General features: G+C 49.8%; 1 protein-coding gene across 3 annotated transcripts in view; it reads left to right on the forward strand.

The window, feature by feature from the left end:
• LOC139375761 (FYVE and coiled-coil domain-containing protein 1-like) overlaps positions 1–17,586 on the forward strand; it is a 42,017-nt gene that overhangs the window by 23,552 nt on the left and 879 nt on the right. For all 3 annotated transcript variants that reach the window (XM_071117583.1, XM_071117584.1, XM_071117585.1), the window contains exons 13-18: positions 1,144–1,299; positions 1,389–1,570; positions 2,553–2,688; positions 2,769–2,873; positions 9,407–9,617; positions 10,253–10,362. In XM_071117583.1, the coding sequence (XP_070973684.1) occupies positions 1,144–1,299; positions 1,389–1,570; positions 2,553–2,688; positions 2,769–2,873; positions 9,407–9,617; positions 10,253–10,362 (900 nt within the window). The remainder of the gene's footprint in view (positions 1–1,143; positions 1,300–1,388; positions 1,571–2,552; positions 2,689–2,768; positions 2,874–9,406; positions 9,618–10,252; positions 10,363–17,586) is intronic.

The raw sequence follows: 17,586 nt of genomic DNA on the forward strand, positions 1-17,586 counted from the left end.
GACCCATACCCGAGACCTGTGACAATCATATCAGACACATACCCGAGACCTGTGACAATCATATCAGACCCATACCCGAGACCTGTGACAATCATATCAGACCCATACCCGAGACCTGTGACAATCATATCAGACCCATACCCGAGACCTGTGACAATCATATCAGACCCATACCCGAGACCTGTGACAATCATATCAGACCCATACCCGAGACCTGTGACAATCATATCAGACCCATACCCGAGACCTGTGACAATCATATCAGACCCATACCCGAGACCTGTGACAATCATATCAGACCCATACCCGAGACCTGTGACAATCATATCAGATCCATACCCGAGATCTGTGACAATCATATCAGACCCATACCCGAGACCTGTGACAATCATATCAGACCCATACCCAAGACCTGTGACAATCATATCAGATCCGACTCAGACCTGTGACAATCATATCAGACCCATACCCGAGACCTGTGACAATCATATCAGATCCATACCCAAGACCTGTGACAATCATATCAGATCCGACTCAGACCAGGTGACAATCATATCAGATCCGACTCAGACCAGGTGACAATCATATCAGATCCGACTCAGACCAGGTGACAATCATATCAGATCCGACTCAGACCAGGTGACAATCATATCAGATCCGACTCAGACCAGGTGACAATCATATCAGATCCGACTCAGACCTGTGACAATCATATCAGATCCATACCCAAAACCTGTGACAATCATATCAGATCCGACTCAGACCAGGTGACAATCATATCAGATCCGACTCAGACCATGTGACAATCATATCAGATCCGACTCAGACCAGGTGACAATCATATCAGATCCGACTCAGACCAGGTGACAATCATATCAGATCCGACTGAGACCAGGTGACAATCATATCAGATTCGACTCAGACCTGTGACATTATTTTGAGTTTTGGACCCAGTCGGGTCCTGGATTGGGTCTGGAGTATTCGAGTACCGGTGGATCCGTGAAGATCCGGCTGTGTGTGTATCGAACTGTGTCTTTCCAGGGAGAAGGATGGATTGTGACAGACATGTGGATGCATGCCTGGTGTGTGTGAATTAACCTGTGTGTGAATTGAACCGCGTGTGAATTGTGTGTGTATTTCCAGGGAGAAGGATGCCTTGTGGCAGAAGTCTGATGCTCTGGAGTTTGAGCAGAAGTTGAGAGCGGAAGAGCAGACAAAGAGAGATACCTGTAGCAATACCTCTCACTGTCTCTCCTGCAGCAGTCCATTCAGCTGGTGGCTTCATAGACACACCTGCAGGTACCTCTCACTGTCTCTCCTGCAGCAGTCCATTCAGCTGGTGTCAGGTACCTCTCACTGTCTCTCTGTACTGACTGTATTCTCCCTAGACTGTGTGGCCATGGGTTCTGCTACTACTGCTGCAGTAACACCGTCAGCCTGATGGAGGGGGGCGCCAGAGAGCGCTGCTGCTCAGTCTGCTACAGCCAGCACAGTGCTGTGGTAGAGCGCCATCCTCAGGAAGACACCTGTACTGCACCACACACACCCTTCAACCCTCTGCCCCAACCTGGTAAAACCCAGCAACACAGTTGAGACCACATACACACTCAGATACACACTCACTTACACACTCAGATACACACTCACATACACACTTAGATACACACTCACATACACACTCAGATACACACTCATTCCACAGTGTGATGGCACACTGTGGAATTTCACTTAATAGATATGGGAAATGATCAAAATTGGATTTGTTTTCTAATTCTTTGTGGATCTGTGTAATCTGAGGTAAATATGTATCTCTAATATGGTCATACATTTGACAGGAGGTTAGGAAGTGCAGCTCAGTTTCCACCTCATTTTGTGGGCAGTGTGCACATAGCCTGTCTTCTCTTGAGAGCCATGTCTGCCTACGGCGACCTTTCTCAATAGCAAGGCTATGCTCACTGAGTCTGTACATAGTCAAAGCTTTCCTTAAGTTTGGGTCAGTCACAGTGGTCAGGTATTCTGCCACTGTGTACTCTCTGTTTAGGGCCAAATAGCATTCTAGTTTGCTCAGTTATTTTGTTAATTCTTTCCAATGTGTCAAGTAATTATCTTTTTGTTTTCTCATGATTTGGTTGGGTCTAATTGTGTTGCTGTCCTGGTGTTCTGTGGAGTCTGTTTGTGTTTGTGAACAGAGCCCCAGGACCAGCTTGCTTAGGGGACTCTTCTCCAGGTTCATCTCTCTGTAGGCGATGGCTTTGTTATGGTTGTAGAATTTAACGGCTCTTTTCTGAATTTTGATAATTAGCGGGTATCCGCCTAATTCTGCTCTGAATGCATTATTTGGTGTTTTACATTGTACACAGAGGATATCTTTGCAGAATTCTGCATGCAGAGTCTCAATTTAGTGTTTGTCCCATTTTGTGAATTCTTGGTTGGTGAGCGGACCCCAGACCTCACAACCATAAAGGGCAACGGGTTCTATATCTGAAGTATTTTTTTGCCAGATCCTAATTGGTCTAATGTTATGTTCCTTTTGATCACTCTCTCACTCTCAGACCTGGCTGTGCCAAGGGCAGATGATGGTGCATATGGCATCATAACAGAAGAGGAAGTTAATTATGTTTCCAACAGTGACTCTCTCTCCTTCACTGCCTGCTCTCCTCACACCAACCCCCAGGGGGCAGCAGAGCTGTGAGTACACACACACACATACACATTCAGAACCCATGCCTGATGCTATTTTTGACACTGCGTTTGTTTGTTTTGCCCAGCAACGGCGGTGCCAGTACAGCAGAAACCACATCAGAGGACCTACCTGACCAGACTGGAGCTGTTCAGGATGCAGAGATCTGTCTGCTGAGGAGTGGAGAACTCACGTGAGTCAGACCAATATTCACCAAGACCAGAATGACCACCATGGCCAGAATTACAGTACCAGTCAAACGTTTGGACAAGCCTACTCATTCAAGGTTTTTTAAATCTTTTTTTTTACTATTTTCTACATTCTACAATAATAGTGAAGACCTCAAAACTATGAAATAACACATATGGAATCATGTAGTAACCAAAAAAAGTGTTAAACAAAATTCTTAAAAGTAGCCACCCTTTTCCTTGACAACTGCTTTGCACACATTTGGCATACTCTCAACCAGCTTCACCTGGAATGCTTTTCCAACAGTCTTGAAGGAGTTCCCACATATACTGAGCGCTTGTTGGCTGCTTTTCCTTCACTCTGCGGTCCAACTCATCCCAAACCATCTCAATTGGGTTGAGGTCTGGTGATTGTGGAGGCCAGGTCATCTCATACACCATAACACCTCCTCCTCCATGCTTCACAGTGGGAACCACACATGCGGAGATCATCCGTTCATCTACTCTGCCTCTCACAAAGACATAGCGGTTGGAACCAAAAATCTCCAATTTGGACTCATCAGACCAAAGGACAGATTTCCACCGGTCTGTTGTCCATTGATCATGTTTCTTGGCCCAAGCAGGACTCTTCTTATTGGTGTCCTATAGGGGCGGCAGGGTAGCCTAGTGTCTAGAGCGTTGGACTAGTAACCGAAAGGTTTCATGTTCAAATCCCTGAGCTGACAATGTACAAATCTGTCGTTCTGCCCCTGAACAGGCAGTTACCCCACTGTTCCTAGGCCGTCATTGAAAATAAGAATTTGTTCTTAACTGACTTGCCTAGTTAAATAAAGGTAAATTAAAGTAGATGTAGATGTTGATTAAGGCAGTCCCCCGCACCTCTCTGATTCAGTGGGGTTGGGTTAAATGCTGAAGACACATTTCAGTTCAAGGCATTCAGTTGTACAACTGACTAGGTATCCCCCTTTATTTTTCTAATGAACGTATCCCCTGCAGCAGAGAGGTCTTTCTTGCCTGTGGCGGTCCTCATGAGAGCCAGTTTCATCATAGCGCTTGATGGTTGTTGCGACTGCACTTGAATAAACTTTAAAAGTTCTTGAAATTTTCCAGATTGACCTTCATGTCTTAAGGTAATGATGGACTGTCGTTTCTCTTTGCTTATTTGAGCTGTTCTTGCCATAATATAGACTTGGTATTTTACCAAATAGGGCTATCTTCTGTATACCCCCTACCTTGTCACAACACAACTGATTGGCTCAAATGCATTAAGAAGGAAAGAAATTCCACAAATTAACTTTAACAAGGCACACGTGTTAATTGAAATGCATTCCAGGTGACTGCCCCATGAAGCTGGTTGAGAGAATGCCAAGAGTGTTCAAAGCTGTCATCAAGGCGAATGTTGGCTACTTTAAATAATCTAAAATCTAAGATATATTTTTATTTGTTTAACACTTTTTTGGTTACTATCACATTTCAGGTAAGACCCAAGTGCAGACTGTGTTGAAGTAACAATGTTCATTGCAACAACAGGGGCAAGCAAACGACAGGTCAAGACAGGCAGGTGTCGATAATCCAAAAGAGCGGCAAAGGTACAGGACTGCAGGCAGGCTCAGGAAAGTGGTCAAAAGCAGGAGGACGAGAAAAAGAGGAGCCTGGAAAACGCTGGTTGACTTGAACAAACAAGACGAACTGGCACAGACAGACAGAAAACATAAATACACAGTGGATAAGTAGGGAAGATGGACGAAACCTGGAGGGGGGCGGAGACAAGGGCGTGGCATTTACTACATGATTCCACATGTGTTATTTCATAGTTTTGATGTCTTCACTATTATTCTACAATGTAGACAATAGTAAAAATAAAGAAAAACCCTGGAATGAGTAGGTGTGTCCAAACTTTTGACTGGTACTGTACATAGCTAGGCTATGGCTATACTATACTTAGCGACCTCCACCTAATAATTATCATAAAAAAACAAACCTCATTACCATCACAAACTAAATGGACACTGCCCCTTTAAGACATAAAACAGCTCTTTACCAGACTGGCTTTTCAAAGATGACTAGAAATGTAAAAGTTTTGTGTTCTTATAGGAAAGCAACATTGTTGACTACAAATTATATATAACTGGGATAATAACTCACTAACTAGCAAAGAATATGAACAAATGTGACTCGTTTCAGAAAACTAGGTATATGTCGCGCATCACTACTTCACAGGAGAGCCATTTGAGTTTAAATTTAAAAAATAAATAAATAAAAAATTGTTTTTTGGCAGAAATGCCATCTGGGACATGTAAACTTTCATGTGCCTTAATAACAAACTTGTATGCCATCTGTAAATACAAATACATTTTTTAATGTCTATTTGAGCTGGTCAGTATGTCTTGGTAATTCTTTGTAACGTTTAAAAATATATATATCACGTAGTAGAACTGCATAAATGTTGCTCTCCACTTTCTGGAGGACCGAGTTTTGAAATCAGTGGAATTAGAGTATGATAGCTAAGGAGATTGAGAAAACACCTGTCTCCGGATTGCATCTTCAAACTAAGGGCAGCCATGGCATCCTTGACAGAGAGGGAGAAGCGTCCATCCATGTATACGGATAAGATAGTTTAGCTAGCTACATTTTCAGATATTACACATTTCAAATTTAGTCAGAAAGTCATTTTCATTTCAAGTTAACGAGTACTGTTAGCTAGCTTGCTTGTTAGCTAATGTTACGTGTATGATCTGTGTAGTAATATTATTAGTATCGCAGAACCATTTGCATTGCCAGTTATAGCCTGATGTTAGCTAACTAGTTAACATAGTACCTGGTTGGTAAGCTACCTGCAGATTCATGCAGGGTAGTAACGTTATGAGTTGGGATTATGGTTCATTGTTTAGCTAGCTAGCTACATGTCTAAACTCTCGTCTGAGTGTGCTAGAGTGCAGCATAACTGAGAAATGTACGAATGCTCAACACCCGTTGAATATGGACGGTGTCCATATTATTGGCATTTGTCACTGAGCGCTTGAACAATAAATGTATCCAAATGTAATGTTTGTTTCATCTTGAGAAATCTGCTACATCCATGTTAAATGGTCATTTATTGACCATTTACGTTGGTTAAAAAGTTGTGAAGTCAGAACGTTCAGATCAACCCTACTCATCGGCCAGAGCCTCCAGTGTGAGGTCAGAACGTTCAGATCAACCCTACTCATCGGCCAGAGTGTCCAGTGTGAGGTCAGAACGTTCAGATCAACCCTACTCATCGGCCAGAGTGTCCAGTGTGAGGTCAGAACGTTCAGATCAACCCTACTCATCGGCCAGAGCCTCCAGTGTGAGGTCAGAACGTTCAGATCAACCCTACTCGTCGGCCAGAGTGTCCAGTGTGAGGTCAGAACGTTCAGATCAACCCTACTCGTCGGCCAGAGCGTCCAGTGTGAGGTCAGAACGTTCAGATCAACCCTACCTGTTGGCCAGAGCCTCCAGTGTGAGGCCAGAACGTTCAGATCAACCCTACCTGTCGGCCAGAGCCTCCAGTGTGAGGCCAGAACGTTCAGATCAACCCTACTCGTCGGCCAGAGTGTCCAGTGTGAGGTCAGAACGTTCCTGATCAACCCTACTCGTCGGCCAGAGTGTCCAGTGTGAGGTCAGAACGTTCAGATCAACCCTACTCATCGGCCAGAGTGTCCAATGTGAGGTCAGAACGTTCAGATCAACCCTACTCATCGGCCAGAGTGTCCAGTGTGAGGTCAGAACGTTCAGATCAACCCTACTCATCGGCCAGAGCCTCCAGTGTGAGGTCAGAACGTTCAGATCAACCCTACTCGTCGGCCAGAGTGTCCAGTGTGAGGTCAGAACGTTCAGATCAACCCTACTCGTCGGCCAGAGCGTCCAGTGTGAGGTCAGAACGTTCAGATCAACCCTACCTGTTGGCCAGAGCCTCCAGTGTGAGGCCAGAACGTTCAGATCAACCCTACCTGTCGGCCAGAGCCTCCAGTGTGAGGTCAGAACGTTCCTGATCAACCCTACTCGTCGGCCAGAGTGTCCAGTGTGAGGTCAGAACGTTCAGATCAACCCTACCTGTCGGCCAGAGCCTCCAGTGTGAGGTCAGAACGTTCAGATCAACCCTACTCGTCGGCCAGAGTGTCCAGTGTGAGGTCAGAACGTTCAGATCAACCCTACTAGAAAACACTCTGAATTTACCAACGGACCCTCTTAAGCTTTAGCCCCACCCATCTATTTCAGTATTCACATGTGAGGCCATGTACTGAACAACCAAAGATTTCAAGACTAAAGGCTGGTTTATACTACTACACTAGAGCACACTCTGGCACTCTAGATTCAATTTATGAACACACCCATAGTATAAACCAGCCTGTAGTCTTGAAATCTTTGGTTGTTTAGTACATGGCCTCACATGTGAATTCTGAAAGAGATGGGTGAGGCTTAAGAGTGTGTGAATGATGCTGAATGGGTGGAAACAAGGGAAGGGCTCTCCAGTAGGTGTAACAAAATATTAATGGAAACATTTTCTAAAAAGTGAGGTTACAAATTTATCAACTTTGAAAGCATGATTATTTTCCCATTGTTCCTTAACCTTAGTGTATGATATACCACTTTCTAGCTCTGAGTGTCTACTTTTATCCAATGTAAAAAATTACAAATTAAAATGTTGCTGCATAAGATCGGCCTGGTCGGTCACAAATGTGCACAGGTGGCTACATGCAGCTCTCGCTTTGATCTCAAAACAAGCACATTTTTACGCAACCACTCACTGTAAAGACAGTCCAGTTTATCTACTCACGACTGCTCATACTGTAAACACAATCCAGTTCAAAGTTAATGGCACAGATCCATATATGGAAATAGCTATTTGCATATAGGCCTACTGCAATAGAATCCTACTCCAATGTGCTCTGCCTACAACAAAATCTCTTGCACAGTTAGTTTTGCATACTAAGTTTGCGTAGTTTGTTTTGTTTCGGTATGTTATATTGAAAGTGCCTAATATTGTGTTGATTCGAGCACAATTCCCACAGTAGAGCTAAACATTGATACTGACAAAGGAGAAAACTGTAGAATCTTGAGTGAAGTTCAATCTCGTGCTTCTCTGCATGTGCTGATATTTCTTCTGCGTGGCAGTCTGAGGGGAGGGAACATTGCTTAGAAGGCAATGTGTATTATTTTTAACATACTATTAAAATAGTACTCACTTATAGGAGTGGCTAATTATTTACAAGTTGCTAGCTTTCCCATAAACCCATCGTCGAAACCACATTTTCATCTTCTTCTGTGGTTTGGAAACTTCCTGTTATTTGACTGACGAAGACACAGAGTTTGGAAAAATTCTAAGTATACAGCATACGTGTTGCAACGGAGCCTTCAATCGCAAAGGGGTGTTGCGATTCCACTCTGTTGTGGAATTGCAACAAATGAATGACATCTGGCGCAATTTAACAGAGGGATTATGGGTAATGTGAATGAGGTATTTGAATTGGTTCCTATGTATGACCAGAACCAGCTCCCATAAAGATCTAGTCAAAAGAAGGGGAAAGACAGTGTCATTTGAGATGAAAACAAGCCCATCTTTCTGGTTGTCCCTGGAGTTATCTTTCTGCAGCTTCTTTTTTCTCTCATCTTTGCCTCTGGCTGTGAATGTAGCTGGGAATCTGACTGCATGTACTGGCTGTGAATGTAGCTGGGAATGTACTGGCTGTTAATCTGGATGGGAATCTGGCTGCATGTACTGGCTGGGAATCTGGCTGGGAATCTGACTGCATCTTCTGGCTGGGAATCTGGCTGCATGTACTGGCTGGGAATCTGGCTGGGAATCTGACTGCATCTTCTGGCTGGGAATCTGACTGCATGTACTGGCTGTTAATATGGCTGGGAATCTGACTGCATGTACTGGCTGGGATTCTGTCTGGGAATCTGTCTGCATGTACAGGCTCTTAATCTGGCTGGGAATCTGACTGCATGTACTGGCTGGGAATCTGATTGCATCTACTGGCTGGGAATCTGGCTGCATGTACTGGCTGTTAATCTGGCTGGGAATCTGACTGCATGTACTGGCTGTTAATATGGCTGGGAATCTGTCTGCATGTACAGGCTGTTAATCTGGCTGGGAATCAGGCTGCATGTACTGGCTGTTAATATGGCTGGGAATCTGACTGCATGTACTGGCTGGAAATCTGACTGCATGTACTGGCTGGGAATCTGACTGCATGTACTGGCTGGGAATCTGACTGCATGTACTGGCTGGGAATCTGACTGCATCTACTGGCTAGGAATCTGGCTGCATGTACTGGCTGTTAATCTGGCTGGGAATCTGACTGCATGTACTGGCTGGGAATCTGGCTGGGATTCTGACTGCATGTACTGGCTGTTAATCTGGCTGGGAATCTGACTGCATGTACTGGCTGGGAATCTGACTGCATCTACTGGCTGGGAATCTGGCTGGGAATCTGACTGCATGTACTGGCTGTTAATCTGGCTGGGATTCTGACTGGGGTGTTTTGTTATTAATGTGTGTCCTCCTCTCCAGGTTGCGTGTTCCGTTCAGTGTGGAGGAGATCAGTGTATTTGGTGACAGTCTGAGGGAGCTGTTCATCAGGTCTGGTTGTTACAGCTCCATCCCCATTACTGGGTCTACCCTTGGTGCTACCATACACTGGCTGTTCACCTCACAACCCAAGAGCATCTCATTTAGTGTGCTGTACAGAGAGGACACACACACACCTCTGGAGGAGGCTAAGGTATATTTAACACACACTGCTGGAGTAGGTCAGTTATTAGTGTTTAAAATAATGTGTTCTAAGGTATAGGATTAGGTTTGATGTTTTCTAAAGTATAGGGTTAGGATTCATGTGTTCTTAGGTATAGGGTTAGGATTAATGTGTTCTTAGGTATAGGGTTAGGATTAATGTGTTCTTAGGTATAGGGTTAGGATTAATGTGTTCTAAGGTATAGGGTTAGGATTAATGTGTTCTTAGGTATAGGGTTAGGTTTAATGTGTTCTAAGGTATAGGTTTAGGATTAGGTTTAATGTGTTCTAAGGTATAGGTTTGGGATTAATGTGTTCTAAGGTATAGGGTTAGGATTAATGTGTTCTTAGGTATAGGGTTAGGATTAATGTGTTCTTAGGTATAGGGTTAGGATTAATGTGTTCTAAGGTATAGGTTTAGGATTAGGTTTAATGTGTTCTAAGGTATAGGTTTAGGATTAATGTGTTCTAAGGTATAGGGTTAGGATTAATGTGTTCTTAGGTATAGGGTTAGGTTTAATGTGTTCTAAGGTATAGGGTTAATAATGTGTTATTATAGGTTTAGGTTTAATAATCTGTTCTACGGTTTAGGGTTAAGGTATTCTGTCCTGTCTCTCTCTATTCCAGGTACTGATCCCTCTGACTCGTTGTCAATCCCACAAAGAGACCATGACAGGAGAGCTGATAGTCAGGAACACTGGAGAATACACACTCATCTTTGACAACTCCTTCTCCAGGTACACACATCTATGCACACACACACACATCTATACCCACACACTTCTATACACACACAGGTCTATAACTCCTTCTCCAGGTACACCCACACACATCTATGCACACACACATCTACACACACATACACACACACACACACACACACACATCTATGCACACACACATCTATACACACACACATCTATACACACACACACACATCTATGCACACACACATCTATACACACACACTTCTATACACACACACATCTATACACACACACACATCTATGCACACACACACATCTATGCACACACACACATCTATGCACACACACATCTATACACACACACACACATCTATACACACACACACACATCTATGCACACACACATCTATACACACACACATCTATACACACACACATCTATACACACACACACATCTATGCACACACACACATCTATGCACACACACATCTATACACACACACTTCTATACACACACAGATCTATACACACACAGGTCAATAACTCCTTCTCCAGGTACACACATCTATAACATGGTGTATGTTCTATCCTGCCCTCACCCCGTTCTGTCTCCTCTCTATCCCCCCTCACCCCGTTCTGTCTCCTCTCTATCCCCCCTCACCCCATTCTGTCTCCTCTCCATCCCCCCTCACCTCGTTCTGTCTCCTCTCTATCCCCCCTCACCCCATTCTGCCTCCTCTCTATCCCCCCTCACCCCGTTCTGTCTCCTCTCTCTCCCCCCTCACTCTGTTCTGTCTCCTCTCTATCCCCCCTCACCCCGTTCTGTCTCCTCTCTATCCCCCCTCACCCCGTTCTGCCTCCTCTCTATCCCCCCTCACCCCGTTCTGTCTCCTCTCTATCCCCCCTCACCCCATTCTGTCTCCTCTCTATCCCCCCTCACCCCGTTCTGTCTCCTCTCTATCCTGCCCTCACCCCGTTTTGTCTCCTCTCTATATTCCCAACCCCGTTCTGTCTCCACTCTATCCCCCCTCACCCCATTCTGTCTCCTCTCCATCCTCCCTCACCTCGTTCTGTCTCCTCTCTATCCCCCCTCACCCCATTCTGCCTCCTCTCTATCCCCCCTCACCCCGTTCTGTCTCCTCTCTCTCCCCCCTCACTCTGTTCTGTCTCCTCTCTATCCCCCCTCACCCCGTTCTGTCTCCTCTCTATCCCCCCTCACCCCGTTCTGCCTCCTCTCTATCCCCCCTCACCCCGTTCTGTCTCCTCTCTATCCCCCCTCACCCCATTCTGTCTCCTCTCTATCCCCCCTCACCCCGTTCTGCCTCCTCTCTATCCTGCCCTCACCCCGTTTTGTCTCCTCTCTATATTCCCAACCCCGTTCTGTCTCCACTCTATCCCCCCTCATCCCGTTCTGCCTCCTCTCTATCCCCCCTCACCCCGTTCTGTCTCCTCTCTATCCCCCCCTAACCCCGTTCTGTCTCCTCTTTATCCTGCCCTCACCCTGTTCTGCCTCCTCTCTATCCCCCCTCACCCCGTTCTGTCTCCTCTCTATCCCCCCTCACCCCGTTCTGTCTCCTCTCTATCCCCCCTACCCCATTCTGTCTCCTCTCTATCCCCCCTCACCCCGTTCTGTCTCCTCTCTATCCCCCCTCACCCCATTCTGCCTCCTCTCTATCCCCCCTCACCCCGTTCTGTCTCCTCTCTATCCCCCCTCACTCCGTTCTGTCTCCTCTCTATCCCCCCTCACCCCGTTCTGTCTCCTCTCTATCCCCCCTCACCCCATTCTGCCTCCTCTCTATCCCCCCTCACCCCGTTCTGTCTCCTCTCTATCCCCCCTCACTCCGTTCTGTCTCCTCTCTATCCCCCCTCACCCCGTTCTGTCTCCTCTCTATCCCCCCTCACTCCGTTCTGTCTCCTCTCTATCCCCCCTCACCCCGTTCTGTCTCCTCTCTATCCCCCCTACCCCATTCTGTCTCCTCTCTATCCCCCCTCACCCCGTTCTGTCTCCTCTCTATCCCCCCTCACCCCATTCTGTCTCCTCTCTATCCCCCCTCACCTCGTTCTGTCTCCTCTCTATCCCCCCTCACCCCATTCTGCCTCCTCTGTATCCCCCCTCACCCCGTTCTGTCTCCTCTCTCTCCCCCCTCACTCTGTTCTGTCTCCTCTCTATCCCCCCTCACCCCGTTCTGTCTCCTCTCTATCCCCCCTCACCCCGTTCTGCCTCCTCTCTATCCCCCCTCACCCCGTTCTGTCTCCTCTCTATCCCCCCTCACCCCATTCTGTCTCCTCTCTATCCCCCCTCACCCCGTTCTGTCTCCTCTCTATCCTGCCCTCACCCCGTTTTGTCTCCTCTCTATATTCCCAACCCCGTTCTGTCTCCACTCTATCCCCCCTCATCCCGTTCTGCCTCCTCTCTATCCCCCCTCACCCCGTTCTGTCTCCTCTCTATCCCCCCCTCACCCCGTTCTGTCTCCTCTTTATCCTGCCCTCACCCTGTTCTGCCTCCTCTCTATCCCCCCTCACCCCGTTCTGCCTCCTCTCTATCCCCCCTCACCCCGTTCTGTCTCCTCTCTATCCCCCCTCACCCCGTTCTGTCTCCTCTCTATCCCCCCTACCCCATTCTGTCTCCTCTCTATCCCCCCTCACCCCGTACTGTCTCCTCTCTATCCCCCCTCACCCCATTCTGCCTCCTCTCTATCCCCCCTCACTCCGTTCTGTCTCCTCTCTATCCCCCCTCACCCCGTTCTGTCTCCTCTCTATCCCCCCTCACTCCGTTCTGTCTCCTCTCTATCCCCCCTCACCCCGTTCTGTCTCCTCTCTATCCCCCCTCACCCCATTCTGTCTCCTCTCTATCCCCCCTCACCCCGTTCTGTCTCCTCTCTATCCTGCCCTCACCCCGTTTTGTCTCCTCTCTATATTCCCAACCCCGTTCTGTCTCCACTCTATCCCCCCTCATCCCGTTCTGCCTCCTCTCTATCCCCCCTCACCCCGTTCTGTCTCCTCTCTATCCCCCCCTCACCCCGTTCTGTCTCCTCTTTATCCTGCCCTCACCCTGTTCTGCCTCCTCTCTATCCCCCCTCACCCCGTTCTGCCTCCTCTCTATCCCCCCTCACCCCGTTCTGTCTCCTCTCTATCCCCCCTCACCCCGTTCTGTCTCCTCTCTATCCCCCCTACCCCATTCTGTCTCCTCTCTATCCCCCCTCACCCCGTTCTGTCTCCTCTATATCCCCCCTCACCCCATTCTGCCTCCTCTCTATCCCCCCTCACCCTGTTCTGTCTCCTCTCTATCCCCCCTCACTCCGTTCTGTCTCCTCTCTATCCCCCCTCACCCCGTTCTGTCTCCTCTCTATCCCCCCTCACCCCATTCTGCCTCCTCTCTATCCCCCCTCACCCCATTCTGTCTCCTCTCTATCCCCCCTCACCCCGTTCTGTCTCCTCTCTATCCTGCCCTCACCCCGTTTTGTCTCCTCTCTATATTCCCAACCCCGTTCTGTCTCCACTCTATCCCCCCTCACCCCATTCTGTCTCCTCTCCATCCCCCCTCACCTCGTTCTGTCTCCTCTCTATCCCCCCTCACCCCATTCTGCCTCCTCTCTATCCCCCCTCACCCCGTTCTGTCTCCTCTCTCTCCCCCCTCACTCTGTTCTGTCTCCTCTCTATCCCCCCTCACCCCGTTCTGTCTCCTCTCTATCCCCCCTCACCCCGTTCTGCCTCCTCTCTATCCCCCCTCACCCCGTTCTGTCTCCACTCTATCCCCCCTCACCCCATTCTGTCTCCTCTCTATCCCCCCTCACCCCGTTCTGTCTCCTCTCTATCCTGCCCTCTCCCCGTTTTGTCTCCTCTCTATATTCCCAACCCCGTTCTGTCTCCACTCTATCCCCCCTCATCCCGTTCTGCCTCCTCTCTATCCCCCCTCACCCCGTTCTGTCTCCTCTCTATCCCCCCCTAACCCCGTTCTGTCTCCTCTTTATCCTGCCCTCACCCTGTTCTGCCTCCTCTCTATCCCCCCTCACCCCGTTCTGTCTCCTCTCTATCCCCCCTCACCCCGTTCTGTCTCCTCTCTATCCCCCCTACCCCATTCTGTCTCCTCTCTATCCCCCCTCACCCCGTTCTGTCTCCTCTCTATCCCCCCTCACCCCATTCTGCCTCCTCTCTATCCCCCCTCACCCCGTTCTGTCTCCTCTCTATCCCCCCTCACTCCGTTCTGTCTCCTCTCTATCCCCCCTCACCCCGTTCTGTCTCCTCTCTATCCCCCCTCACCCCATTCTGCCTCCTCTCTATCCCCCCTCACCCCGTTCTGTCTCCTCTCTATCCCCCCTCACTCCGTTCTGTCTCCTCTCTATCCCCCCTCACCCCGTTCTGTCTCCTCTCTATCCCCCCTCACTCCGTTCTGTCTCCTCTCTATCCCCCCTCACCCCGTTCTGTCTCCTCTCTATCCCCCCTCACCCCGTTCTGTCTCCTCTCTATCCCCCCTCACCCCATTCTGTCTCCTCTCTATCCCCCCTCACCTCGTTCTGTCTCCTCTCTATCCCCCCTCACCCCATTCTGCCTCCTCTGTATCCCCCCTCACCCCGTTCTGTCTCCTCTCTCTCCCCCCTCACTCTGTTCTGTCTCCTCTCTATCCCCCCTCACCCCGTTCTGTCTCCTCTCTATCCCCCCTCACCCCGTTCTGCCTCCTCTCTATCCCCCCTCACCCCGTTCTGTCTCCTCTCTATCCCCCCTCACCCCATTCTGTCTCCTCTCTATCCCCCCTCACCCCGTTCTGTCTCCTCTCTATCCTGCCCTCACCCCGTTTTGTCTCCTCTCTATATTCCCAACCCCGTTCTGTCTCCACTCTATCCCCCCTCATCCCGTTCTGCCTCCTCTCTATCCCCCCTCACCCCGTTCTGTCTCCTCTCTATCCCCCCCTCACCCCGTTCTGTCTCCTCTTTATCCTGCCCTCACCCTGTTCTGCCTCCTCTCTATCCCCCCTCACCCCGTTCTGCCTCCTCTCTATCCCCCCTCACCCCGTTCTGTCTCCTCTCTATCCCCCCTCACCCCGTTCTGTCTCCTCTCTATCCCCCCTACCCCATTCTGTCTCCTCTCTATCCCCCCTCACCCCGTTCTGTCTCCTCTCTATCCCCCCTCACCCCATTCTGCCTCCTCTCTATCCCCCCTCACTCCGTTCTGTCTCCTCTCTATCCCCCCTCACCCCGTTCTGTCTCCTCTCTATCCCCCCTCACTCCGTTCTGTCTCCTCTCTATCCCCCCTCACCCCGTTCTGTCTCCTCTCTATCCCCCCTACCCCATTCTGTCTCCTCTCTATCCCCCCTCACCCCGTTCTGTCTCCTCTCTATCCCCCCTCACCCCATTCTGTCTCCTCTCTATCCCCCCTCACCTCGTTCTGTCTCCTCTCTATCCCCCCTCACCCCATTCTGCCTCCTCTGTATCCCCCCTCACCCCGTTCTGTCTCCTCTCTCTCCCCCCTCACTCTGTTCTGTCTCCTCTCTATCCCCCCTCACCCCGTTCTGTCTCCTCTCTATCCCCCCTCACCCCGTTCTGCCTCCTCTCTATCCCCCCTCACCCCGTTCTGTCTCCTCTCTATCCCCCCTCACCCCATTCTGTCTCCTCTCTATCCCCCCTCACCCCGTTCTGTCTCCTCTCTATCCTGCCCTCACCCCGTTTTGTCTCCTCTCTATATTCCCAACCCCGTTCTGTCTCCACTCTATCCCCCCTCATCCCGTTCTGCCTCCTCTCTATCCCCCCTCACCCCGTTCTGTCTCCTCTCTATCCCCCCCTCACCCCGTTCTGTCTCCTCTTTATCCTGCCCTCACCCTGTTCTGCCTCCTCTCTATCCCCCCTCACCCCGTTCTGCCTCCTCTCTATCCCCCCTCACCCCGTTCTGTCTCCTCTCTATCCCCCCTCACCCCGTTCTGTCTCCTCTCTATCCCCCCTACCCCATTCTGTCTCCTCTCTATCCCCCCTCACCCCGTTCTGTCTCCTCTCTATCCCCCCTCACCCCATTCTGCCTCCTCTCTATCCCCCCTCACCCTGTTCTGTCTCCTCTCTATCCCCCCTCACTCCGTTCTGTCTCCTCTCTATCCCCCCTCACCCCGTTCTGTCTCCTCTCTATCCCCCCTCACCCCATTCTGCCTCCTCTCTATCCCCCCTCACCCCGTTCTGTCTCCTCTCTATCCCCCCTCACTCCGTTCTGTCTCCTCTCTATCCCCCCTCACCCTGTTCTGTCTCCTCTCTATCCCCCCTCACTCCGTTCTGTCTCCTCTCTATCCCCCCCCCACCCCGTTCTGCCTCCTCTCTATCCCCCCTCACTCCGTTCTGTCTCCTCTCTATCCCCCCTCCCCGTTCTGTCTCCTCTCTATCCCCCCTCACCCCGTTCTGTCTCCTCTCTATCCCCCCTCACCCCGTTCTGTCTCCTCTCTATCCTGCCCTCACCCCGTTCTGTCTCCTCTCTATATTCCCAACCCCGTTCTGTCTCCTCTCTATCCCCCCTCACCCCGTTCTGTCTCCTCCTTATCCTGCCCTCACCCCGTTCTGTCTCCTCTCTATATTCCCTCACTCCGTTCTGTCTCCTCTCTATCCCCCCCCACCCCGTTCTGCCTCCTCTCTATCCCCCCTCACCCCGTTCTGTCTCCTCTCTATCCCCCCTCACCCCGTTCTGTCTCCTCTCTATCCTGCCCTCACCCCGTTCTGTCTCCTCTCTATATTCCCAACCCCGTTCTGTCTCCTCTCTATCCCCCCCACCCCGTTCTGCCTCCTCTCTATCCCCCCACCCCGTTCTGCCTCCTCTCTATCCCCCCTCACCCCGTTCTGTCTCCTCTCTATCCCCCCTCACCCCGTTCTGTCTCCTCTCTATCCCCCCTCACCCCGTTCTGTCTCCTCTTTATCCCCTCCTCACCCCATTCTGTCTCCTCTCTATCCCCCCTCACCCCGTTCTGTCTCCTCTCTATCCCCCCTCACTCTGTTCTGTCTCCTCTCTATCCCCCCTCACCCCGTTCTGTCTCCTCTCTATCCCCCCTCACCCCGTTCTGTCTCCTCTCTATCCCCCCTCACCCCGTTCTGTCTCCTCTCTATCCCCCCTCACCCTGTTCTGTCTCCTCTCTATCCCCCCTCACCCCGTTCTGTCTCCTCTCTATCCCCCCTCACCCCGTTCTGTCTCCTCTCTATCCCCCCTCACCCTGTTCTGCCTCCTCTCTATCCCCCCTCACCCCGTTCTGTCTCCTCTCTATCCCCACTCACCCCGTTTTGCCTCCTCTC

Source organism: Oncorhynchus clarkii, chromosome 20, assembly GCF_045791955.1.
Source record: "Oncorhynchus clarkii lewisi isolate Uvic-CL-2024 chromosome 20, UVic_Ocla_1.0, whole genome shotgun sequence".
NCBI classification, from domain to species: domain Eukaryota; kingdom Metazoa; phylum Chordata; class Actinopteri; order Salmoniformes; family Salmonidae; genus Oncorhynchus; species Oncorhynchus clarkii.